This window comes from Idiotropiscis lumnitzeri, chromosome 3, assembly GCF_059441095.1.
Source record: "Idiotropiscis lumnitzeri isolate Australia: NSW breed Sydney's pygmy pipehorse chromosome 3, RoL_Ilum_1.0, whole genome shotgun sequence".
Taxonomy (NCBI): domain Eukaryota; kingdom Metazoa; phylum Chordata; class Actinopteri; order Syngnathiformes; family Syngnathidae; genus Idiotropiscis; species Idiotropiscis lumnitzeri.
In genome coordinates, this window is record NC_142393.1 from 30,435,154 (window position 1) to 30,462,513 (window position 27,360).

The 27,360-nt window shown below is 40.1% G+C and overlaps 2 protein-coding genes across 2 annotated transcripts; one reads left to right on the forward strand and one right to left on the reverse strand.

Moving 5' to 3' along the window:
• Nucleotides 1-1,743: 1,743 nt before the first annotated feature.
• dtx3 (deltex E3 ubiquitin ligase 3) lies at nucleotides 1,744-16,735 on the reverse strand. Its single transcript, XM_088291207.1, has 4 exons — nucleotides 16,189-16,735; nucleotides 15,129-15,925; nucleotides 13,424-13,641; nucleotides 1,744-5,167 (listed from the first exon to the last, which is right to left on the reverse strand). The coding sequence occupies exons 1-4, from the start codon at nucleotides 16,199-16,201 to the stop codon at nucleotides 5,092-5,094; spliced, it is 1,104 nt and encodes a 367-aa protein (XP_088147333.1). The 5' UTR covers nucleotides 16,202-16,735; the 3' UTR covers nucleotides 1,744-5,091.
• A 5,134-nt stretch (nucleotides 16,736-21,869) lies between these two features.
• On the forward strand, nucleotides 21,870-26,085 carry LOC148340863 (prostaglandin E synthase 3-like). Its single transcript, XM_088291814.1, has 8 exons — nucleotides 21,870-22,037; nucleotides 22,555-22,668; nucleotides 22,754-22,823; nucleotides 22,907-23,005; nucleotides 23,346-23,435; nucleotides 23,499-23,555; nucleotides 25,487-25,514; nucleotides 25,641-26,085. Coding segments are annotated over exons 1-8 (480 nt in total). The 5' UTR covers nucleotides 21,870-22,035; the 3' UTR covers nucleotides 25,661-26,085.
• The last annotated feature ends 1,275 nt before the right edge of the window (nucleotides 26,086-27,360 follow it).

Sequence of the window (27,360 nt, forward strand, 5' to 3'; positions counted from 1 at the left end):
GATGCATGGCTCCAACCGCTCTTATCCGAACCCAACCTGATATAACAATTTCAAATTTTTCATGGCCCCAAATTTTTTGGTATCTGAGGTTGTGGTTAACAGTTAGCATAGTTACTAGTTACCTGTTAAAATGTCGCCAATAATGTAATCCAAGTGCCATAACATTAAAGTCATGGAACTTTACTTACTTTAGGATTACTCCAATAACAGATGTTAAAAAACATTCCATTAGACCAAAAAAAAAAGAAATGTATATATTTGTATGTATTTCTCTGGTCTTTTCTGTCTTATGGTTGTTTAATATGCATGGTTTTGGAATGCTGGAAGCCTGGGCATCCACCATTGGAACTCAAAGCCCACGAAAGTTGAGGAAGGCACAACCACTTGTGCACCATGCTGCAGAGGTAACTTCATCTGGTCATGTAAAGTAGATTTGGTAGCTTTATAGTTTTTCAGTTGCCCTCATCACCCTCCAACCGCAGCCTCATACCAACACGCAAACATTCTGAGACATGACATTTACTGGATTGTGACTTGAAATTTGAAATGGGGACTCGTCAAACCCCAGAACACTTTTCCAAATTGCATCAGTCCATCTTAGATGAGCTCAGGCCCAGAGATGTCTGAACCTTTTGATATGGGCCGTAGATAATGAACTCCCTAAATTCCTTGCATTTGTACATTGAAGATTGTCCCTAAACTGTTTACTATTTTCTCATGAAGTTGTTCTCAAAGAGGTGAACCTTGCCCCATCTTATTTTATGAATGACTAAGAAATTCAGGGAAGCTCCTTTCATACCCAATCATGGCTCCAACTGTTCCCAATTAGCCTCTTCACCTGTGGGATTGTCCAAGCAGGTGTTGAACATTCCTTAATTTTTTTGCCACCTGTCCCATGTTATCTGGAACATGTTGCAGCCATGGACTTCAGTTCATTATTATTTGCTAAATGCAGTTAAGTTTAGCAGTATGACCATTAAGTATATTGTCTTTGTAGTTTCTTCAATTAAATAGAAGTACATGATTTGCAAATACTTTGTAGTTACTGTTGTGTTGAGTATAGGAAACGCTACCTTTGCATGCAGTATTATCAATCTTGCTGTTTGTTTAGCCTTTCTCGCCTTTATAATCATGGCACATCTTTTAAATAGACCTAACCTACGTAACCTGTCAATCAACTGCCGTGGCACTTTTCCTTGGCAAGACCTGCTCTACTCCATCCGAACATTTGACAGCGCTGGCAGCATTGAGCCTCTGCTTGGATATATCAAGCCACCATCTCCAATTCTCGCTGGACCGGTTCGCAGCAGAATGTGAAGCGACTGGGATGATAAACACCTCCAAATCTGAAGCCATGGTCCTCAGTCGGTAAAGGGTTCTGTGCCATCTGCAGGTCCAGAAGAGAGAACCTGCACCGAAATGGTGGAAATCCAACTACCTTGGGGTCTTGTTCACAAATGAGGGCGTTTGTGCTTCACTTGCTGGCTCAGCAACCCGACCTCTGATAAGCGTTAGAAATTGGATTGACTAAAGACCATTAACACAATTTATTATCATCATTGTACCTGAACAAGTTCAAATAATTCAAATTTCCTGAACTTGTTCATGATTTGGGTGAACGTTAACTGAATGTTGGGTATTTCTGTCAGATGAACGGTCTTGTGAAGGTGCTCATTCTGAAGCTGGTGAATGGTTTCCTTTGACAACAGGCGGTGGTGGTGGGTTGCAGACAAATAGCCAACACACTGCCAAACAAAATTTTATTCAAGTATTAAAATGTAAAGCACATTATTCAGATTATCAACAAAGTACCAATTATTGACAAAAAAGCAAAATTGCGACCTTATCCATCTGTATCATGTGTAAGCTCCCTTGCCAACTTTCTTCTCATTCACATATGATGCATAGAAATCTTTATACAGTAGCTTTCGCAAAACTACAATCCTGTGTCCAAAAAGATCTGTTGGTCCCTTAAACAGAAATGAAATGATAACAAAAAAGCTCTGAGGTGAAATGCATGTCATGACAAAATGTATCACTAAGCCAAGCAGGTTACTGCACTTAAGTGGGGTTCACACATACCAATAGCTGGGTCAAATTGGCCTGCTTCCCATTCCAGTCAGCAAAGGCCCTATTCTGTGATATCTGAAACATGTCCCAGGGTCCAACATTAACGGTTGCTTGTTTGCCTGGCACCACCACTCGACTGTGTTGGGCCACCCACCGTTCACTGTTTTGGCCTGACCGCTGACGTGCTGCTATTTAATTTCTAATAATTTTTCAAATTTTTGCCTTACTCGTTTTATTTGATATACATTTATATCCCTGCTTTGCAAATGTTATCTCCCCCATTCAGTGTGCATTTTACTCGCATTTTGGCCACTGCGTCTGTTTCACAGTTTTATCCACAGGTAGGCCTGAAGGCCATCTATAAGTGCTGTCAAGTTTTAAAAAAAAATGTTAACTAATTAATCACAAAAGATTTTCGTGATTAAATGCAATTAATTTGCGACGCTTGTAACATATTTACGACAATAATATCTTGGAATTAATGTAAAATCTCTGAATATGGAGTATATTTAATTCAAAGACTGTTCTCATAACTTTGATTTTTGAATATGATCTAAATGGAGACATCTTTACAGGCATTTTTCTGGGCAACATTTCTCAAAACTGCCCACAAGCACCACACTCCTGCAGTGTTGGTTCAGTGGTAACTTGAGTGTTTTGTTCTGAGATGATATGCTCAATACAGATGAATATGGTATAATATTTGCAAAGTATGCATTATTTTTGAAGTAAATAAAACAGGTTAAAATTTTTAACTGAGTTAAAATTTTTGGATTAATCTCTAGAGTTAATGCTTTAATTTTAATTTTATATATATATATATATAGATTTATTTATTATATAGTTATAGTTATTAAGTATTATATTATATTATAGTTATTAAGTATTGTTTTTCTTATGGGAGTGTGGACATTTTTCAAGTGTCAGCCTTGATCACCGCGAATGCGTGCATTTTGGCAACAGACTTCACATTTCGCTATTTCATCCACACATAGGTCTTGGTGTACATATATAATTAACATTTATTTTAAAGGAACCCCGAACAAAACATCCATTGACCTCTACTATTAATATACATACATAATTCCTTCTATATTTAAAAAAAAAAAAAAAATTACTGCTTTTGCTGTTTACAACATATGACACACAGTAAATACCAAGTTTTCGTGTGTTCAATGCATTCTGGGATGCCGTGGTATGGTTGCGACCTACATTGCAAGCCTCTGTTGAGCACAGCAAAGCAAGTGAATGCTATTTATGGCGTCAGATAAAAGGAGTCACAATGCCACACTGTGTGGCTTTTGGATTAATTTTCAATGGGGAATAAAAAACAAAACGAGATGAACGTCATCCAAGCAACCTGACACCGATAAGTGTTCAACGCTTATGACAAATGCATCCACTCAGAAAGAGACGCGCATGTCCAAAAGAGTCCAGGATTTCCATTTTCATCAAGGGCTTCTTCCTCACTTTGTCTTTGAGCATGCTCCGGTTCAAATTGAAGTTTCCACATCATATATTTAAGTGAAAATTATTTTTGGGAAATTTCATTTTAGTTATGTTACCAACACCCAAATCATTCATATAGAGCAGACATGTCATTACAGTCAGGGTTCCTTTTTAGTAATGTTTTAAATCAGTGCCATTACTGACTAAATGTCGGACCCTGAGATTATCCCCTAGTGTCGGCTATATCAACTGCAACATACTGACTGTTAATTTAGAACCTGTTATTTGTGATTGCAAATCCTTAGATGTGCAGTCAACATAACATTGAGTTTTCAACCACTACATTGTCTAACAGCTTTTCTTTTTTGTATTTACCATCAGTCAGTTTCCCTTTAGCATCCTGCCTTCTTTCACACGTCAGTTGAAAGACATTGGAGTGTTTTTTCCCCTTGCCGTTGGGTTTCTGATTTCGTCAACATTGGAAAAAATGTTACAAATCTTTATGTGCCTAACCTGCTTTGGCAAAGCGGTTTGATATATTGATCAATTGTGAGAGCTACAAACATAAATGTTTACCATGTAACATGGAAATACAACCACAACATACTTAGCTTCCATCCATGAGTAATGGCATGCTCAATTTTTTTTTTATCAAAGTGATTATCAGAAAAGGCACAAACAAAATCCACACCGTTACAATTCCAATCATATTAGCTCCTAAATATTCTTAATTTTCCAAACTGCATATCATTGATCATCGATCCAGATACAACGGTAGGGTCATGTTAAACGAGCTTCGGCAGGCAAATCTAACAATTTGACAGCGATAGAGGCATAGATTTGATTTTATTTAAAGAGCTTTTGTGCCTTTGATTTGGTTTGGTGGCTTGTATGCCCTTCATATTTGACATCGTCATAAATCTGGGAACTACTTATTACATGAGTACATTACTAACTAAGGTCTTATGGGCGCGATGCCAGTCAGACATCGTGAGATAACATGCGTGACTGCTGTCTAAAAAGCCACATCATTGAGTTCAAACCCTCCCCATTTTTGTTAAAGACGGACATGGGTAAAACAAATCACAAACAAGTCTTCTTTGCTATTGACATCAAGCGACTACAGACAGCTGCTGCACAAAAAAAAAATAAACAGGAAGAAAATGGGTGCAAAAAGTGCCTGCAAGTGCTTTAGATTGCAAAATTATTTTCTCAGCGATGTTATTCTGTCATCTGGGAAAGAAGGAATTCAATTTGAATTTACAAGATCACAAAAATGTGCTTAGAAAAAAAGAATCCCAGAGCAGAACTAAACATTCAAAACAAAAATGTGTCTTCATGACAGTGATTCCTAAAAAAGAAGTCTGAAGCATGAGATGTGCTCACTCGCACCTTCCGCACGTAGTAGCACTGAGCTCAAGTCAACTCAAGCGGGATTACACTGACATGGACTCTGCTGCAGCAGCACCTGTCTGCTGCGGGCCCGCTGCCATCCTTCACGTGATATCACGACAAACCAACCTGGAAGCATCTCACCACGACAAGTCCAGCACGCTCTTGAATCTCTTCACTTCATTCCGCTGTGATGCCTTTCTCTCGTAGCTCCTCTGTGACACGCACCAGGTAAGTGGGGTCTGGGTAGCCGAAACTGGGAGAGGGGAAAAAAAAAACATCACTCCTACAGTTTCAATTGTCAGGAACTTTGAAGGTAACATCCACCATATCAAAGTGATTCAAGTCCATCCATCCATCTTCAACACCGCTTATCCTGCTCAGGGTCGCAAAGGGCTGGGCGATATGACCTCAAATCAATATCGCGAGAAATTGAGCAATTTTACCTCGATAACGATAAATGCACGATAAATTTCCCCCGCGGACTAAAATCAACATAAATGTTTTTTTATTGACCAACTGGTACACATTACTTTCAATGAAAAATAAAAGTACAAAAATCATTTGAATAAACATTCCAAATAGCTTGCTTTGCATGACTTGAACAATGTTACAAAGAAAAAGGGTACCTCTTGCAAAATCTTTTTCTGCAAATAGATTGCGCCAAGATGCTTGCATGATGTAAATAAAGCCAAATAAAAAAAATGCTAAGTAAAATGAAAGAAAATGTCAATGCAAGCCAAATAAACAAGTGTGCATCATCGGGGAAAATGTGCTGTCTCGAGTACTCTGGTGCGCAGTCGCCACTTGTCGTCTATGTAATGTACATTCAGGCTCAACAGGGATCCATGTTGCGACTCGACCACAAGTCGGATGTAGATGCAAAATGCTTGACATGTCTAAACTCCTGGCCCGATGTAGTCCATATTGGGAAATACGGCTTTCATGAAGCGTTTAAATCCTGTGCGCGCCACTGTAACTAGAGGAGCTTTATCTTTAGCTATGTGCTAGGCTATCGCGTCCACCTCTGAGACGTTCTCTCGTATGGTGTCGCCTCCGTTAATGGGCTGTTGTTACTTGTCGAACCTTGCTTCTCACTTTGAACTTTTAGCACAGCACGGTTGTATTGTGGGTGGTGAAAAAGCTTCCGGATTTGAATCGCCAGCTACGACCGCGACGTCTGTTTTCTTTCTCGATCAGACGGGTGGAGTCACGTGACTAGAGGCGCTGTAGTCGTCTTAAAGGGGCACGAACATTGCCGCAGACAGAAAAGGCTTTTCTTTTTTTTTTAAACACCGAATTTACCGACATGGGAAAAATGATTTCGGCCATTGGAATAAATTTCGGTAACGGTAAATTTTCGGTTTATCGCCCAGTCCTAGCTGCGACCTATCCCAAATGACTTTGGCCAAAAAGCAGACTTCACCCTGAACTGGTCATCAGTCGGTCATAGGGCACATATATAGAAAAACAACCGTTTACACTCTCATTCACACCTTCACAGAGTGGGAACCGAACCAAACCAACACTGCCCTATGAACAAGTCAGGCGAGTGCACACTAGTGATGGGCGATATGGACAGCCTCCTATCACAATACGGGGCCATTTTAAATCGTATCAACAATATACCACGATTAAAAAAAAAACAACATATGTGACTACTTATATTTTCTCACTTTACTTTGAAAGTGATGTTAAACAGATTTACATCATACGACAAATGCATTCAGTAAATAAGTAAATACAATACAACAAATTGTATTGTATTTATTTCTATGGCACATTTCAAAACAGCTGGAGCTGTAACAAATCTCTTTCCATATGGTGTAATATAAACTAGCGACTAATTACAACACAAATTAAAACACAAACAATAGATACCAGAAGACAGCTGAACAGCAAGAGTCTCATGTTGAGTCGAAAGCTAAAAAATAAAAATGTATCTTCAAACGAGTTTGAGTTTTAAAATTTAACAGTGAGGGGGCTTGCCTAACATTTAATGGGAGGTCATTCCATAGGGAAGGATCGGCAACAGAAAAGTCGCGATCCCCCTAAGGCTGCGCTTAGTCCTCGGCACCTCCAGCAGCGTTTGGTCCACTGACCTGAGGCAGCGGGCAGGTGCATAGGGGTGAAGGAGCTCAGAGAGGTACGTTGGGGCGAGGCCATTGAAAATTTGAAGAAAAAAAAAAGGTTTGAAGACAAATAGAAGTATCTTAAAGCAAACTCTAAAGTGCACTGGAAGCCAATGAAGAGAGGCCAAGATTGGAGTTAGGTGATCCGTCTTCCAAGATCAAGTTCAAATACATCCAGCAGCATTTTGCACTAGTTGGAGGCACTTGAGGGAGGACCGGCCGACTCCAAAGTATAGTGCATTACAAACAATCTAGCCGAGATGTAACTAAGGCATGGGTTAATTTTTCTAAGTGCTGTTGAGAAAGAAAGGGCTTCACTTTAGCCAGCTGCCTAAGATGAAAAAAGCTGGATCGAACAACACCACCGACTAACCGATCTAATTTAAAATCACTGGCCAGTTTAAAACAGTAAAAAAAACAAAGTTTAAAAAATAAAATAAAGTGAACAAATGTAAATAGAAGCCAAGTAGCCTATATTGTTTATCCAAATGCAGATATCACTCTAAATAAGAAGCATATGTAGAATGCTTTGGATAGAAATTGATGAAAAAGTTTAAGTTAATGTGCAGATCTCTGCAGTCAAAATCATAACTCGGCACTGTATTGTGAAAACAAATCACATTTGTAATATATGTATTCACATATGCAATAGCAATTTTTTACTCTTATTGTTTCTCTTCGGACGCTTAGTAAATTGCCTCTTTCGATGTAAACATGCACCGTTTTGAAGCGAGGCCCTCTGTGAAGTGCGCTCTCGGTCACTTAGTCATTCTTTGATCGTCAATAACATTACATTAGCTTAACACCTAGCGTAGCCTCTCCGTCTTTCTCCCTGTTAATTATTCATCGTAATCAGCTGCTCTGCCAAAAATGTAATTTGGAGAAAAACTTTAAATCTGTGATTCTCAGTTACGCTATTTTTTGTGATTTGATAAAACACAAAATGGCCAGTTTAAAGACCATGTGCGAAGTAAACTTGACCAACCGTATTTTGAGTACTAAATCTATTTTAAGAGCACTCAAGTTAGTTTTTTTTAACACAAACGTCATAGATTCATAGTTAGACCCATTGCAACAACCTAACAACAACCAGTGCAGCTTTTGTTCTGCAATCTCGGGTTTTCTTCAGCAATGAAGCTAGTCGCCATCATATTGCATTGTTGATTGTCCGGTGAGCTGCTCAACTGCCATTGTTGTTGCGTTATTTGGCGAACAACAATTCTGGACAGCATCTGGTTGAGTGGCCAAAACGAAAAAATAGGGCACGTAAATGGACCAATTTCATTCTGGCAACCAGAGTGAATTTCAAGCCAATGTCGACGAGTGTTCTTTGCCACAAGCGCGTTTTCTCAACCATTTCGCTTATAATAAAGGGTTCACAAAAAGGTAGGTGTGATTACAATCCATTTTGAAAACCGTGTGGTGCGTTTTTGTGTTTGACAGCTTGTGTGTGACTCACGGCTGGGATGTATGTATGTGGAGTGTGCAGGCGCTGAATGAGGACTGTTAAGACTGAATAAGGAGCCGAGGAGAGCGAGCAGGCGAGTGTTAAGTAGAGAGTTGAACAGAAAGTGTGTACCGTATTTTCCGGGTCATAGGGCGCTCTTTAAAGACCCTAATCTTCCCCAAAACAAACAAAGCGCCTAAAGCGACGCGCCCATTATATGGACTAAGCATCACTCGCGACCATCAACCCTTTCACTCATTGGGCTGTTCGGAGTGCATGTTAGCACACCCTGCTGGACAAAGTCTGAGTCATCTATGCTTCTAATTGACGGTGACTTATACATTATGTGACTATGGTGTTTGGGTGATGGTGTAGGAGAAAGCTGGACAAAAGGGCAGCTGTCCACAATGTTGTAGTCTGTCTTATCATTTATGTTATTGCAAGCAAGAAACGTCCCAGGTTTAGACAACAGACTGCAAAAAGCCCAAAGCACAACAGCACATCTCTCTAAACAGCCATGTGATTGGCTGAGTCTGAGTGGCCCCCAAGAAGCCATTGCTATAATCTTTTTGTGTTATGTTTATTTCTTTTGGGTATATAGATGGCATGAGAGATACATGTTTTGTGTTAATCTTATTTCTTTGCTTCATTGTTTGCTTGTATGCTGAGTTTTTTTTTGGTTTTGATTTGAAACCGTGACTCTAAGGAGTGTGGTGACCAGTGAAGTCCCTCCCCTGACGTTGTTTAGGAGACTATTGCCAAGACACCATGTATGTTAGAGTCATGATAATTAGCAATGTTTCCTAATAGTTTCATTACATCTGTCATTGAAATGGGGTGATACCTCTGGCAATGATTGAGTCCTGGTGAGCTGGCACCAGCTAGCGCGAGCAGACGAGGCAGCTGAGCTAGCGTGAGGCAGTTGAACTAGCGCGAGCTGAGCTAGTGCCTTGTCATGCAGCGCGCCTAGTGTATGCATTAAATACGGAAATAGCACCCTCAACTGGTGTTGCGCCCTTAGATGCAGCGCGTCTTATGACCGTAAAAATACGGTGTATATATATACTTTAAATACGTTACCAATGACAACGTAGGAAAGCAACCCACTATAATGTGTGGTCTCAGTACTTGTAGAATAATGTCCCCAAGCATCAATTAGAGCACGGCAGGGCATTGAATTTAAAACAATAATGCAACGCTAATAACCCCAACCTATATATTTGACTATTGTTCCAATATCAATGAGACTAGTCTCCACGACATATCCAGTGTTCTGCCAAAATGTCCTGAACGTGCAAATCGTTCAACCGGAGGCTGATTTGATTGCCGCACAATATTTTCGGAGTATCTGGCTCGAATATGTATGGTCCAACGGACATAATTCCAACAAGCTCCACTTCCTCCAACTCTTTTCAAATACTTGTATCCCCTCAGATGTTTGAGATTTTTGCTTTGTGAGTCAATTTCTGACTGGCTTAATACACTTTCTATGTTGAGCTCAGCCATAGTTGTCTTGGAATGACGTCACGCTTCCGGGTTTGTCGCTAAGCAGAATCTCATTTTGGGATAATGATTATTTTGTCAAAATATACCAAATAAAAACTATTTTTTTCATGCTTTATTGTTTGTATTGTGTGTAATTGCTTTACGTGGGACACAAAAACATTCGGTTTTGGCATTTTCTGAAGTTAATTCACATGCGGACTTTACACTATGCGAAACAGATTATTTTGGGCCTTGTGTAGTTTCAAGTATTACCAGTATGCCTTGACATCTTTTTTAATGTAGTTTTTATTTTTGGGGGAAATAGTTAATAATTGGGTAATTACGGGTTTGTTGTTAATAATTCCTTCCCATGGCAGAATTCATTATTTGGAGTTTGCTATGAATTAATTTTCATGAACTGTAACATTTCCTACTGACTATGACACGGTTGGTTTGAATGTATGATGGCCATGTTGATATGATTCACGTCCCCGTTGTAGTTCTGCCGCTGCATAAAAAATATAAAATTTGCCCTAAAGTTCTGACTTTTGCTGTCATTCTATGTGCTTAACTTCAGGTGATAATGCAGGTGCAAAATGACAATGAACACAAAAGTGAAACTTTTGTCACTTTATGGTCTTTGTAATATGTCAAATCGCCCAGCTCTACGCTACACCATCAGTGACAAGAAGTACGTCCATTCAGCCATCCATTTTCACATACAAACATGCCCTGCCATTGATTGGCGATCAGCAAATGCTTGCTTGTCTGAATCACACCTAGGGTCAATTTAGAGTTTTCAATAAGCCTATGCATGGTTTTGGAAATACGGGCGGGGACAACATGCAAAAATACCCTCAGGAAGCATGTCTTATCCTGTTCAAGGCACTAAAACATGGAGTGGTTGTTAGTCAATCACAGGATACATACGGACAGGCCTGCGGAGTATCGGAATACATGTGCCTGTGTTATTTATTCAGGATACAATAAAAACATAACTCGGTGGGGGGATGCTGACGGCTAAGTGGATGTGATACAGTTACTAAAGGTAGTTAGAAACGTAAACCAAGTGCCATAATATTGAAGAAATCTAACTTAAATAGCACTTTTAATGACATTCAGATTACTCCAATACCAAATAGGTATAAACAATTCTACCAAAAAAAAAAAAGAAATCAGTAAGATATATAATTTTAGATTTTTGATTTATGGCTGTTCAATATACTTAGGATTGGATAGATACAGACACACACAATATATATTAATTTTGATATTGCATTGATTGTCATTAATTGTCTTCGCTTAACTATGAAGCGAGTAGTGCTGATTAAATTCTGGTATCAGAAGGCTCTCGAAGGGCCTGGGAGGTGATGAATCTTCAAAGTGAAGACACACACACAAAGGGCTACAGAGTTAGATAGCGGACATCCCAATGAGTACTGTAAATCACTTTGGGTCTTCCCTCTGGTTGTAATCAGATTATTCTCAGGGTAGGAGAGGAAGTTTAGTGTATTCCGATTTGACCATCTCGCTCTGAAAAAGACGAGGGGGTGACTACACCCCTCAAGGCTTTTGGAGATCAAAAGATAAAGGTGTTTTAGGCGTAAGTGATTCATATGTAACAACTTTGAATATTTATACTGCTCACTCTTAAGAAGAGAGAAACAAGTGAGGAGGAGCGTGCGCAGCATTTTGCGAGACTTGACAGCAGCATGAGACGAAAAGAAAAAAACTTAACTAAGTCTACATACCACAGAGATTGAGTAGTGGGAAAATAGACTTTCATTAAATTTCAGTTTTGTTCAACTTTATTCTGAACACGGTGGCCAACGTATGAGAAAGGGTATTGTGTAACGAGATTTAAAGCCATCATGATGACTTAATCTCGCCCTGAGTAAATCTTATTTTGTCCTTTTGTTTTTGTCGCTAGGTGACTCTAGTACGCCGTTGTAATATTAAGTGATACAAGATGGACTGTTTATATTTGAAAATTGTAAAAGTTCAAAGTTGATTAAAAATGATGTCCCAAGTTTGCACTTTATATTTGTTGCCTGAAGTATGCCTGAGGAAGTTAATTTTTACTTATGTTAAGTGTTTGATAAAATAAGAGCAAAGGTTCTTTTGCGTTCTGGAAAAAAAACTAAAAAAAATAAATAAATATTTTTCAACAAACTCGCCATCCCTACAATAGAGGTTTTAAATGGTTATTTTGACGTGCATGTTCGATATTGGTATAAGAGTGGTGACTACTACGCTGTCTAAGCCGCACCGATTTGAGGACTTAACCCAGACTGACACGTCAGCGTGTTGGGAGACCAGGCCCACCCTGGGACCCTCGTTTGGGACTAGTGAGAATTTATGAACGTACACTTGTGTAGCGCACGCTGGAATTTGCTACATTGATGTTAGCTCTGTTGCAACACTAACATAGCATCTGAGCGTTTACAGACATGACTAATCCATTTGCATTCAATCCAATCGTTTCATTTACGGAAAACTTTGGTTATTCTTATTTTGATCGGGTATGCATGGAGACGGAAGACAATGTTAATAATTACAACCGCTCCAAACAATTCCAGCTTTGTGCGAGGAGACCACGGGCTCAATTAATGAATGGACTCGAGTCTTCAGAACGAGTGGGTCTTACCTGCGATGAATGGACATCAAGGGCCACGCTCTTTTATCACCATGACTGCACATTTCATCAGCGATTGGGAACTCAAATCATACGTGCTTCAAACCAGTGAAATGCATAAAACCCACACTGGTGTGCACATTACAGAAGTACTTCAGAGAGCAGTGAACAAGAGGAAGATTGACACAAAAAAGCCTGTCGTCGTGACCGATAATGCTTGCAACATGACTTTCTGAAGAATATTAACATTGACAGTTTGTTGGATATAATATTTCTTTTTTTACTTTTCATTTTCCCTATACATGTGCAAGTAGAGGCATTGCAGTAGATTTGCACTTTGCAGCAATTTTACTAAGAAATTGTGTTTATAAGCAGAACAGAATGGGTATGCTACTGACATATTGCACTACAATAGTGTTTTAGAAACTAATATGATTAAGAATAAATGTCTCGGTTTAAAAGACATGAGCTTGTTTACAAAAATTTGAACTTGAATTTGTGTCAGTGATGGTTCAAGAGGAAAAACTGATTTCATTTTCTGACGATATTGATAATTGCTGCATTGTCTCATTGTGAGATAATTGTTAATGTGAGCCTTGTATCACGTATCGTAAGGTGCCCAGAGGTTCCCACTCCTAATTTACAATGGTTAATTCTAATTATTAACTTTGAAAAGTCAAAAAAACTAAATAAATCCAAAATGTGATCTTAAAAGTATCATTTTCATCATCTGTGCTGTGATTGGCCAGTCTGCATTTACGGGGTATGGTTTGGGGAAGGGTCTCTTAAAAAAAAAAAAAAAACATCACGTACCAGCGGGGCCCGCCCCATATTGAGGTCTTGTGGTGAATGTCATTCCAGGTAATGACATTTTGCAAGCCTGTCGTCATGGAGGTACCGATTGTGAAGGTAAGGCGCTGCTCGAAGGCCCGGCGCAGCAGGCCAAGCACACGGTTTCCTTCGGGGTTGTCAGGGAGGTAGGCCAAACGGTCTGTTCCTGGGTACCGCACGCCTGGGTTGGGATGCTCTGGCTGTTGGCATCAAGAGTTCACAACAAAACCGTCAATGAGGTCCGGGCTTTGTGAAGAACACACATGAACAACAACTGTAGATTAAGCTACAAGCAAGTGATGAGCGAGCCCTCACACGAGGGCTGGAAGATTACAACAAAAGCAATAATCACAATCAAATTGCTTGACATTGAAATCACTCCTAATAAACAACTACTCATTTATTACAAATCTTGAGTATTTAGTGTAGAACCAAAACTCAACTATAACTTAAAGGGATACTTCACAAATGAATGCCACTTGCAGCAGTAGAAAGTATATATTTTGTCTTATCACTTCATTATTCTTTATGTACTTTTATTAACTATAAAAACAATTGAAAAATAATATAACTAGCTGCCATGTTCAGTTGAACCCATCACATCACATGTGTTGGACTAAACTGCACAAAGGTACACACACACAGTTACACTTCTGTACCGTTGATCCTGAAAGAATGAAGCTGTATCGTTTCCAGCCAATACTATGAAATGTGTCTACAGCGTCAGATTCCATTTTTGATGCAAAAGATGCCACGCTGGAATGTCTTGGAAGTGCAACAGACATGGTGCTCGTTCCGAGCCACACGCGCGTAAAGACAGGTATGGTGGAAATGCAAACCCAATTCCAATGAAGTGGGGTAGTTGTGTTGAACATACATAATAACAGTAATACGATTTTGCAAATCAAGTTCAACCTATATTTAATTGAATACACTACCAAGACAACATATTTAAGGTTCAAACTCAAAGTTTAAATAAGACGTCCTGGCAAAATAAGGTTAAGTTCCCATCTCTGGTATGTGCATTGCATTTGTTACACATGCTGTATAAAAGAAACGTTGATATGATAGAACATACATTTGTTTGCCTGTTAACAAAATTTATATATTTTTTTTTAAACCTGAAATCAAAACATTCTACAGTCAGCCTTTAAGTTGAGCATTTCTGGAATGACAGTGAGTGCAAAGTAATTATTTTAATAATTTTGCAAAGGATTTATTCTTTGAAGAAGTAACATTAATGTGTGCACCGGTAATGCCTTTATTTTAGTGAGCCTAGTAAGTCGGCATTTCATCCATTGCATGTTTTGAAAGCAGTTACCTTGTTACTAAAAATCACATTCTGGTCAGGTGTAACCGAATAAACGTTTCAAATTAAATCCTTTTTCCTTCCTTGGAGCATGGCAAAGATTTTTAAACAAGATAAAGATGCTTGAGAATATTTATGGGAGAAGTTATTGGAATATTGACATATTGCTCCATATTGTGAAAAAAATGGTGCTTTTATTTAAACTAATCTCCTAATTTAAATAAACCAAGCACCAATCTTATCACAAGATGGAGCAATATGTCAAAAATCATAATCGTGTCGAGTCTGATCAATTTTGTCCCCTTTAAGAGTGACAGTGTAATTCCCACCCGTAAAGCGCACATCAATTTTTCCATTCAAGAATTTCCCAGTACTCACAGCCTGTAAGCCAGGAGGGAAGCTGTAGATGATGCAGATACACCCGAAGCCTTCGTGACCCGGGAGCTGCAGGGCGGGATCCCGCTCAACAATCATGCTGCCATTGGCAGGCTGGTTTCCGATCAGCTGGCCGTAAACGAGGCGACACACAGGACAGGCCCTCTTCACCTTGAAAGCTTGATCCAGGCAACAGCGACAGAAAGAGTGGCCGCACTTCTCCAGGGTGGTCTTGTCTACAATGTCCCCCATGCAGATGGAGCAGGAAGTGGTGTCGTCCGCCTCGCCGTGTGAAGTTGCTTCACAGTCTTTCCGGTGGGCTGCCTCGTGGAGCACGGAGAAGGCCTCTTCGTCCGCAGCCTTACGGAATTTCTGCTGCTGCTGTCTCTGAGAGCGGCGGGACTGGGACTGGGGGGGCAGTTGGAGCAGGTTCCCCTCGCCGTTTGGCTCCAGGAGACCCACACAGGGTAGCAAGGCTCTCTTCCTCTTGGGGCCGCCATCCTGTTTGCTCATCTCCTTACGGGCACAGCGGCACAGATCGATGAAGGCTTTGCGTGTCTCACTGGACACGGGAGTGTCCACTACCCCGGAGAGCCTGGCGCCTGGCACCGGCTGCAGCCTCACTGCGCAGCAGCCCCCCCTCTCACCCCGCCGGACGATGCCTGCATTCATGCCCTGCTTGTGTTGGAAATCGAGAAGCCAGGGCCGGCCAGCGGCGGCCAGGTAGTCCCACACGGCCTGTGACACCAGCACCTCATCACTCCCCTGGCCAGCACGCACGCTCATCTCATCAGATGAAACTGCAAACAAACACGCAGAGCAAACAAAGTGTCTTCACAAGAACATGTGTGTATTGTCCAGCACACGTTGTATTTCGAGCAAACAGTAGTCAGACCTTCTTATGACAAATTTGGGGTCTGTGCGTGGCGCCACGTAAATAACACTTGAGCTGCGATCAGCTGATCACGAACTCAGGCAAGAAACAATACTTGACTCAATGGCGTCACAACACCCGCGCGCAAGCAAACATGCACACGCACGCACACAAACACATTGTTGTTACCTTGTGAGCCCATAAATCCCCTCAATGGCAACGGAGGCTTGCAGCGGGAGAGAAAAGGCGAGCAAGACACGATGACTGTGCGGAGGAGCCAATGTTATCGCAGCTGCTCGGCGGTCCGCCATTCTCCGACGGGAGATTCAGCGATTTCGCAACATCGGTTCAGCCGTCGACTTGTTTCCGGGTGATACTCAACAAACCTTTTAAATTATTATTATTTTCACCTTGTCTCGTGCTGGCTAGCTGAGCTCTACTGTCATTTGTTTTGAACCTAAAGCTAGCGAGCTTTGCTAGCCGCTTTGTGGCCGGTGTAGCTAACAGCGAGGAGGAGGAAGATGGGGAAGAGGAAGAGATAGCCTGGTGGCGTGGCTTTAAAAGCGGGTTCTCTTGTATTGTCACGAGTTGCCGTCCAAAATCGAGCAGTTGTGCGATCTGGCAATTCCTTCTCAAAGACGGAGATCGTCAATTGTGTTGGTCATGCCCTTGGACTTTTTCTCCGGCAGCCTCGACGATGTGACACCGCACCCTCGCCACATACTGTACATTTACAAATAAAGACGTAGCTACTCCGGAAGTTCGTCAGTGTTGATGTGATTGGCTGGTGGGGCGGTTGGCTTTTCCGTGACGATAACGACGATGTAATAATGGTTCACTTTATGACAGTTATGCACTGTATATGACGTTACTGCCTTTATCCATTATCGCGTGTCTCTAAACTACAAATGAAAACTTATTTGTTAGTTTGTTGTGTGTAAGCCTTACACGTTGCTATTTTTTCATACGCGTTGTTCCTGTTAAGTCTTCACTTTTCCGACATCGAGCTTTGCATTTTCCAACAGATTCAAGCCATTCCAACAAATAACATATGGCAGGAATTCAGCAAATGTGTGCTATATTGTCTTTTTCTCGTTTCCCAAATCCTCGCATTTCCCTAAATTTGACATTTTTAACCGAATGAGAATTGGTCCACAAATTTCCCATATTTTTAGGATCGAGATTCGATTGACTTTGTTTGCATTTAGAATAAAGTAATCTCTTTTATTCTGTTCCCACTTGCTCAAGATATTTTTTTCTGCAATTTCAAACAAAAACATTTTGTGTTCATCATTGATCAGTTCTAGCCCTTTGTACAAAACAACTAACATCCAACTTACTAATGAGTTGTATGGACACATTATGCCTTCCAGTAGTGCATGGGTTTCTGCCACTGTGAAATTAGATAATTTTAAATCCATGTGAGAATATACAGGCCCTGGGCAGATTTGATTAATAGAGAACCAAGATAAAGATAAAGATAAAGATGTCCTTTATTAGTCCCACAATGGGGAAATTTGAAGTGTTACAGCAGCAAAGATAGAGAAGGACACCAGCTAATTATTCAGTCGTTTCATTCTGTCATTCTCTGAGGACTTATACAGGGCCACTGACATGACAGGTTTTCGTCCATCGTCATGACCATTTTAGCAGGGGAGCAAGAGAATGCAATAGAAGGGTTTCTGTTGAGCATACAAAAAATCCTCAAGCAACAAAGATACTTGCTTTCTGTTTGGGGCCACTCCAGTGACATCTCACCAATTTTCCTGATGTGTGTTCTATTAGTGCCTTATGATATCAAATGAAAGAATCCGGAGTTTGAGCATCTTAGCACAAATTGTTTTTGAGTTATATGGCCCATCAAAGTTCGAGTGACACGTCGTGTTTGGGATCCCGGAATTGCACACTAAATTTTGGAGGCCTTCACCTTTTAAGATAGGTAAGGTATTATTATATGTATTTTAACAATCTTCTCTCTCTATATATATCTTTATATATATATATATATATATATATATATATATATATATATATATATATAAATGAATTACGTTTTCTGACATTTTCTGAGTCCAGATCTTGGAAATGTTTGGTGTTGATGGGGTCTCAACCGATTTCACATTATATTTTGGAACTCCACTGTGTATTTAGGGTTTCAAGTCACTCAGGACAAAATTACCATTTCAGACAACTTATTGTACTTATGGCCACTAGTTGATGGGAATGAGCTTTTTTACCCAATCAAAGTCATCTTTCAAGACTTTGAACATTGTGAAAAACTTTTTTTTTTTTAACCCAACTTTCTCCCTATGAATCAGGGGTGTTACTATGGTTCCTGGATTGGGGGGAGGGGCAGACGTATAGAGACGGCCTGATGACCGGAATTGCCCAACCCTGATTTAGAGTTTAGGCGAAACAGCTGTTAGGCCGAGGGAAAGCTGTAAATTGCTGTAAAATGGCATTGTGCAACAATAGTAGGTCATCCGAAATGGTAATTTTGTCCTGTAGCCATATTTGGACCCCTCTTGTACAACTCACCAAACGCCTGAGTGCCTTGAAATCCTCTAAAGACACAGTAGAATATGATGATTAATCAGTCGAAACCCCACCAACACAAAAAAAGTTAAGCTATGGACCCCCAAAATGAAAAAAGAAAATGTATTGGGTCATGAAAATACTTTTAAAGGGTTAATATGTCAAAAAATAATGCCACTGCGCTATTTCAAGTGCAGATTCCGATATACATGGGCAGAATACATAGCGATAGCAATTTACATGTGGACCTACCTTAAAACAGAAGACGAGGGCCTGATAGGTACAACGCTGGAGTGCCCTCCAGTACTCCAGTACCAAAGAGGGTGGGTACTCTCAAATGCTGTTTGGTGTATAGGGACAAACAACAACAGTCAGGACCTGCCCACCCAAATCAAGGCGGAAGGAGGCTACCCTCTTGTCCACCGGGGAGAACACAAATGGACCGTTGAGAAGTGCTATGATCTTTCAAGACACCGTGTGTGGCATCATTGCTACCTCTTTTATACCATTTCAAACCTTTAATTCTGTGTACCATAGGCTCGGCTGCTTCATAAATGCTCTGAGCGTGTTATGACACCATCGCCTTTATTTTATGGCGTCACCTTTGACTTTCCAAAGCACAACTATTCCAAACCTAGTCTTTGGACTAAGAAAAGTAGTTTACACGCTAACATGTTGCACCGAAGACAGAAAATTATTGAAACACTTTCTACAACTTTTTTTTAACAATTAACTTTTTTCCAAACTAATAATTACTGCCGATCCATTTTGACTGCAGTTCAACCTTTGAAATACGGTTTGTTCTCCGATAGGTGTATGGTAGACTAACATATTTATCATGGAATATCCATCCATCCATTACCTGTACGCTGCTCCTCTCAAGGGTCGTGGGGGGTGCTGGAGCCTATCCCAGCTGTCATCGGGCAGTAGGCGGGATACACCCTGAACTGGTTGCCAGTCAATCGCCTCGCACACAGACAAACAACCATCCGCTCTCACACTCAAACCTAGGGGCAAGTTAGAGCAGGTGTGGGCAAAAATACGGCCCGGGGGCCACATGCGGCCTATTAAACGTTTTAATCCGGCCCGCCGAACTTGAAAAAAAATTCAATGAATAAACCTTGTTAAAGTTTTATTTTCTAAACACTGTTTTTTCAACGATATATATATTGTTGCAATGCTTTTGTTCACTTTCATTTAAAATTAAATGTATTTTTTTTTTCCTCCGATGAGGTGAGGTTACCAAAACATTCCATCTATCTGCTCCTGGTCCTGCCCCTCTGTCAAATTTCAGAGCCCATTGTGGCCCGCCAGTCAAAAGGTTTGCCCACCCCTGGTTTAAGAGTGTTCGATCAACCCACCATGCATGTTTTTGGAACGAGGGAGGAAACTGGAGTACAAGGAGGAAACCCACGCAGGTATGGGGAGAACATGGATACTTACTTTGTCTTATTTTTTCATGGTTTATCATATTTATGTGACGAACCTATGAATAAATCTTGTTAAACTTTGTGCGAGTGATATATCATGTACTGCCCTCGTGGTAAAATAAACCAGAGGGTGATTTAATTAAATAAAGTAAAGTAAATTTAATTTGGTGTAATCATCACCACCTTTGTCAGGTTTACATGGAAAAAAAATTTTATTCAGTACGTGATGGAAGGGCATATACGGTGCTCATAGTAATGGTATTTTTTGTGATTAGAGGGGGGTACTTATTGTGGCAGGGGCTGCAAGAATCAGTTCACCCCCCAGTAACTTTGCTTAGAAAAGAGGGATCCTGCTCAAATTTGCCACACATACTCAAAATGATCCTAGAAATACACAGAATAAGTCACTTGATGGTTGGGGTTAATATTTTTGTGATTGGAGGGGGGTACTGATTGTGGCAGGTGCTGCCAGAATATGTATCCCCGCAGTAACTTTGCTTAGAAAAAAGCGATCCTGCTCAAATTTGCCACACATACTCAAGATGATCCAGTAAGTACACAGAATAAGTCACTTGATGTCTGGGGTTAATATTTTTGTGATTGGAGGTGCTGCCAGAATCAGTATCCCCTCAGAACTTTCCTACTGCGTAAGTGGTCATTGAATGCACCTCGAGTCCGACGCAGAACGCGAGTGACTTTATTTATTTTTTTATTTTTTGCTACTCTTTACGCAGCTATCAGTGGTTATAAAAAAAAAAAAAAAATCAGTCAATTGGAATACAATTACGTGTTCTCCAACAGGATACCACCTATCTGTATTTTGCCACTTAATTTGATCTCGCTGGAAACACGATAGCCCACTTCACTCATCCTCTCCTCTTTTCATCGTGTTTTGATCACTGAAATTCACTTATGGTAGCTTCATTGATTGTAAAATTTCTTTGGTCTTACAAAAGCAAATGTGGGTAATTTCCCCCCAATATCGGCGGAATCAAATGCTGTTAAATTGTAGCGAATGGTGTGCTGAAAACCACACCGACGGATGCTACCACTTTTATGCAAAACCTAGTTTGAATTACAGCAAATCAAAAACACAAAATTATACATTCTTCATGCCTTTCAATGAAAACAAACGTAGTAACATTGCACCGCCTTCAGTCAATGCGTGCGCGCTCCCGCGACAGGGGATACAGATTTTTTCGGGGGTAGGTACTTTGGCACGACACCGGAAACTGCGTCATTAGTATTGACAGCCGCCAATGCACGGATTATAAAATATATATTAAATATAAGGTACCCCAGAGAAATTTGCGGGGAACAAATCAGCAACCAGCCTTCTAAGTGTCCGACGCTTGGCGCTCTCCAGTGGTCTCCTTGGGTCCTGCAAAAGCACAATCAAAGTAACACGTCTGAGGATGGCGGCTGGCAATACTAATGACGTAGTTTACGGCCTTCAAAACGAAGAGGGTGATTGGCCGACAAAAACATCTATGTACCTGGAATCCATTGCTCATCCTAGCCTCTGGGCTGATATTTGTGCCACTTGAAACTGAAACGGAATATTGATTTGAATGTGAATTATTTAACTTGAATATTTGAATTGAAAACTGAATATTTGAGTTGAAAACTGAATTATTGAATTACATAAATTGGAAATGGAATGAAATTCAGATTCAAATTAAACAATAAATATACAGTTTACGGAATTCAATAATTCAGTTTCCAATTCAAATATTCAGTTTTCAATTCAAATTTTCAAGTTAAGCAATTCACATTCAAATCGATAACATTTAGATTCAGTTTCTCGTGGCACAAATATCAGCTCATACTACTATACGCTCTTGTACACTAGGTGGCGGTTTGCACCTGTGAATTGCTTGCACTCCTCTTGTAATCATATGAAGAAGATGAGAAAAAAGGAAAAAGAAAGAAACCACGCGATGTTTGGACAGGCTAGTTGTTGTCCCGTTAGCTATTTATGTCTCACTAATCTTTTTGCTAGGCTATACAGCTAGCTATATAGCGCTTGCTGGCGATCGGTCCGACGGGGAAGTTTGCAAACGCAGTGAAGATGTGAGTCTGTTGTTTACAATGTCGGCGTTGTTACTTACGGCAATTAGTGTTTGTGTTCATTGCGGATCAAGCAACCAATGGCTCGCACATGCTTTAGCCGCATCGGCGTATTCAGACGAAACACACGTGCCTGTATGAACTACACACACGCGTTTGATTCCGACAGTATGAGTTTGTCGGTGTTGCTGCATCCGTTAAATAACTAATTTTGCAGCGCTCAATTATTAAGCTATTTTTCGTTTTTAAACAAATTTAATTGCAATGTTAAAGCAGATGGCTGGTGTGCTTGTGTCATATTTGACACAGACCGTCCATAGTGTATGCTACACTTGCACAATTTAATTTAGCATTTAGTCATTGGACAATAAATGTGTGCATATTTCACAATCGTTAGGGGCGAGATTTTTTTTGAGTTACATGACATGAAATTAGTCTTGTTAGTTGTGCATGATAGTAAAATCCAATGCATATGCAATGCTTTATTTTGAGTATGTGTGTCTGCGCGTGTTGTTTCTAGGCAACCTGCAACTGCAAAGTGGTACGACAGGCGGGACTCTGTCTTTATAGAGTTCTGCGTGGAAGACAGTAAAGACGTGTGTGTGTGTTTTGACAAGACTAAACTTGATTTCTGGTGAGTCTTTTCCACTCATCGTCAAGTGTTGATCATGTCTAATTTTATTCTGTTGTTCTATTAATGTATTGTCATCCTAACACAGCTGTGCCAGTGGAACAAATAACATGAAACATCAGAATATTGTGGAACTTTATGGGGCGATTGACCCCAAAGTGAGTGTATCACATTTATGTAGTGAGTGGATGTTGGACCATGTGTTGAATGACTCCAATACTGTGTCTTTGTCGTTATACAGGAATCTAAACACAGACGCACAGACAGATCAGTCTTGTGTTGTTTGCAAAAAGAGGAGACTGGAAAGCCGTGGCCTCGACTGACCAAAGATAAAACAAGGGTAACGCTTGACAACTTTGACTCGTTTTTTCAAGATGCAGTGCAACCGCTGAAGTCTCATGCAATTTTCTCCCAAATGCTTTTTCCTCACATGAAAAATTGAAAAAGGAAATTTGTTTCTTCCAGGGTTGTTAGACATCTTATCTATCCTTTATTGTTAACGGTTCCCAATTTTAAGTAGCAGATGAAAATTTGTCTCTCTGTCTCTCTCACTCTCTCCCCCTCCCTCCCTCCCATACACACACAATACTACTTTATTTATAAAGCACATTTCACAACACATGATTGTGGTATGCATCATCACTGAAAAGAGCTCTTAAATCGCCTGTTTGTCTCGTCAGAGCAACTGCTTCAGTGTGGACTTCAATAACTGGAAAGACTGGGAAGATGACTCCGATGAAGACTTAAATAGTTTTGACAAGTTTTCAGAGGTAACAGCCTATCGATCACTTACACTCACACGCACCACATTAATGGAATTGTGTTGTTTGTAGATGATGAACAGCATGGGAGGTGATGATCTACCTGACCAAGACTGTGCTGATGAAGAGGTGTTTTTTCTTTTTTATACATACAATAATCCTTTAAGATCATAATCACACTAATTATTCCTGAATAACTTTAATTTTGTTATTTCGCACCAAAGCTCTATTATGGGCTTTATTATGGGGCCGCTTGCAGAACAAGTGCTGCCTCTACTGTAATTGCTGCTAAGCAGTATTTAGCGTAGCTTAATATTACGCATACGTAAAATATTTATGGACCGGCTTGCCAGACTTAACACCAATCTGATCGATCGAAATCGGTCGATATTTTGCATTTTATGCAAAATCGCAGATTGACTGTAATGTCATAATTTGTGCTTTGTCTCTCACTGATGCCCTAAATAAGACAGAAAATACATCAATCGTCCAGAGGCGTTCTGTGCTGTCATTGTTTATATGTTAGGCTGAGAGCGCATCTTGTGAGCGCAAAGCCTACAATATTTTACACTTGCTAGTTTAGCTTTAATTCACTTAGTTTTTCACCGTAATGGAAAATGAGGATATCTGTTAGGGCCGGGTCGTGATGGAAAAATAATACCCATGGTTATTTTGAATTATATTGACGCTGCAATTAATGAAATGATGATACTTTAATTTCCACTCTTTTTTTATTTTTTCAATTACCTATCTGTGCTACTCAAAATTACCATCACTCTCTCATGCCAGTTAATTCCTGCACATTGAACTCTTTTTTTGTTTTCTTTTGAACACTATCCTTTTGGTCAGCTACAAAATGACCTAAATATCAAATATCAGGCGCATTTGCATTTTCTTCCTGCTGCTTCCATATTTTTTGCAATATTGCTGATTTGCACATGTTAAAAACTTGAAAAACCTCAACCACCCCCTATTTGGCTACTTAAGCGGTGTAGCAGCAGCAGAAGTGGAACATCTTCCTTGTCAAGGCAAAGCGAGCTGCAGGAAAACAAATTAGGGACGTCTTTTGCTTCCACAACTTGTGTTAAATAAACAGAGAAGATAAGATAAAGGGTTGTTTTCAATTTCTAATGTAAAAAAAAAATGATGAATCGTTTCAGTTTAATGGAGACAGCAACACTGCCTCCTAGCGGCCGGACCGGTCTTTCCACATGTGACTGTCTGGCACCGTTTTCTGAGTTTGGTCATGTGACATCCGCAAGCTGAACCGTGATTTGGTTGTTACCAGACCCCTGAACAACTGTGGTGTCATTTTCGGTCATCAACAAGTAGCAATCACTCTATCTTTTCAATATATGCTAATATTTTGAAAACGTTTTTTTTCCAGGATTTTCCAACCCTTTTGCCTTTCCCCTCGTTTTTTTGTGGAAAAACAATCAAATGTTCATCTGCATTTTTGGAAGAATTATTTGGGGTTGTTAAAAAATATATAATTTTTGGAAAATTAATCAAGGTGCAACTCAGTGTGCAACTGTGGGCTGCCTTTTGCACATCCCAGATTCTGCCCCGTATTGTTTTCCCAGAGAGGTCCGTGACATGGGCTACAGGGTAGGATAAGTTTCAGTAAAGCGGACAGCCGGAGCACGTGTGAGTGACTCTGTGAGAAGGAGATGCTTTCCAATTTTTGTTGAACAGGGAGCAAATATTTGCAGGATGAAATGCTGAGAGCCGAGTTTGAAATCTGAGAGAGCGTAACCAGCACAGTGCCGCTCCTTTGGTTAGTATCTCTGAAAAACCTGCTCGACTTAAAAAGGTTTTCAGTCGACTCTTTAATGCTTATCTGGTCTTCTCATGTGAAAACAATTGAACATGGGTGCAGCATGGCATCAAAGTTTTCCTCATTTTGAGGATTGGGCATGAAAAAGTGGTCGTGATTACCCATTCGTCATTGCTTGTAGTTTTTAAAGAATAAGATTCTATATCGTCATTGTACTATGGGCAATGAAATTGGGAGGATTTCACTCTACCATATTCATGTTTATTTTGCTCTTCTCTTTCAGCACGACACTGCAGACAGTGACAATGAAAGTATGTATTTTTAATTTCTTTTGACATTTGGCAGAAAGAACTTTTTGCCATCTCAACTTTTTCTGTCCTTGTGAGTTAGTACAGCCCCTTTTGAAACTATTAACGTATTTGTGCCTCCTCCTCAAGAATTGCCTGACCTTGAATAGAAGACTACACCTTGTGAGTTGAAGTATAAAAGTTGGTTGAAAACGACGGTAGAGCGAGATGACCAAAGAAGGTCCTGCCTGAATTGGACTGAAACCACCACAACACGGGAGATGCTCCTCTTCTCTACTTCTGCGTGGACTCTTATTGTTGTGTTGCGTTTTTCTCCATTCACTTACATAAGTGCACGGGGGGGTGGATGTCTCTCACCTCGTCCTTTTAACATTTCAGTCAAAATGCACCTTTTCCGGAGGATGTTTTTTTTTTTAAAGGACACATTTCTCTTTTAATATTTTGTAATGCAAATGCACTTCTTTAGTTTGATAATATAAGAATGTTCTCCCCCATTTGTATGGCAACATCTCCAAATATTTAACAATATCCGTTCATTTCAGCCAATGAAATAAACACATTCTTGTGCAAATGACGAGCTGTGTTGCGAGTGGTAACGTTTTGGCACACTTTGTTTGAAAATGTTGCAGTTTGAAACAGACACACAAAAAAAACTATACTTCTTCCACTTGATTGAATAATGAGGAATAGTGGTGGTTCAGTTTAGGTGTGATCATTTGAGACACTACGGCAGGATACGAATAATATGCAAGTGGACATGACATGGGATAAGACACCTTAAACGTATCAAGGCAGATTTAGCAAATGCTCTTAAGTTGGCAATATCTAAGTAGCTAATACAGCACTTCATGTTAATGTCTTAATTGAAACCAAACATGCTATTTTAAGCTTTCCACAGTTAACTATCAGCTCACTAGAGGCCCATAAGCAAAGCGAAGGAATAGCACACATAAAACAATTCCCTTGGGATTTGGGTGCATAATGGTTGCCCTTAACCGGCGACTTGTTTCATGTGTTTCAAAGAGCGATGGGAAAAGCTGGTCAACCCTTGCCCACTTGAGAAATGATTTATTGTTTGTACAAAGTAAATATTGACTGTCTTTTCTTCACTGATTTGGAAATAATATTTGTGCTTTGTCGCAACTTCATGGTGTCACTGAACATCATGTCTTGATTGGTCAATTAGATTCATCATGTTTGCATCGCCATTAATTAATGAAGTTAGAGCCTTTATTCATTGTTTGTACAAATTCAGTGTCTTGTCCAAGTGAAGGGTGTACAATGGTGACTGTTTTTACCATCTTGGATGCTACTTTACAGCGCCAACCCAAACCCCACACATCAAAATAAACAACTATACAGAGTTTTACTGTATATTGCACTTGGAAATATGTTGTAAAATTGCACAGCACTACCGTTTAACTACTTTTGCGCCATATCAGCGTATGGTTTGGTGTCAGCAGGTGGGAAAATCCAATGCAAGCAGCTTTTAACCCCCCAACCCAAACCCCCTCATCCAACTAAACAGGGGGGGCGTTAAAGCCACCAAATGTGAAATAGTACTGCTGCTGTTGGACAGGAGTAGAGACAGTCAAGACTGGATGTGATATTGTTATGCCAATCATGAAATAATGAAAAACAAATATATTCAGGACCCAGAATCAACAGACTCCCGTTTTAATGCTCAGAAAATAGTGTCCAGTCCACTCAAAATTCCCCTTTGTACAATTTCTTTCAGAATTGACTGAAATTGTGCCACAGTGCCAGCAAAAGGTGCTGTAACGCAATCAGTAGATTGCCCGATTGAGGTGTTCCAGTTGTGCTGGCTAAAGAAGTAGGCTACATACAA

What these genes read in the sequence shown, in the direction of transcription:
- dtx3 (XM_088291207.1), bottom strand. An exon ending in TCCCTCCTGGCTTACAGGCT is followed by an intron (nt 13,642 to 15,128) that starts GTGAGTACTGGG and finishes TGATGCCAACAG; the next exon opens with CCAGAGCATCCCAACCCAGG. An exon ending in ATATGGGGCGGGCCCCGCTG is followed by an intron (nt 5,168 to 13,423) that starts GTACGTGATGTT and finishes CCCCTCTCCCAG; the next exon opens with TTTCGGCTACCCAGACCCCA.
- LOC148340863 (XM_088291814.1), top strand. An exon ending in ATGGGGCGATTGACCCCAAA is followed by an intron (nt 22,824 to 22,906) that starts GTGAGTGTATCA and finishes GTCGTTATACAG; the next exon opens with GAATCTAAACACAGACGCAC. An exon ending in AAGACTGTGCTGATGAAGAG is followed by an intron (nt 23,556 to 25,486) that starts GTGTTTTTTCTT and finishes CTTCTCTTTCAG; the next exon opens with CACGACACTGCAGACAGTGA.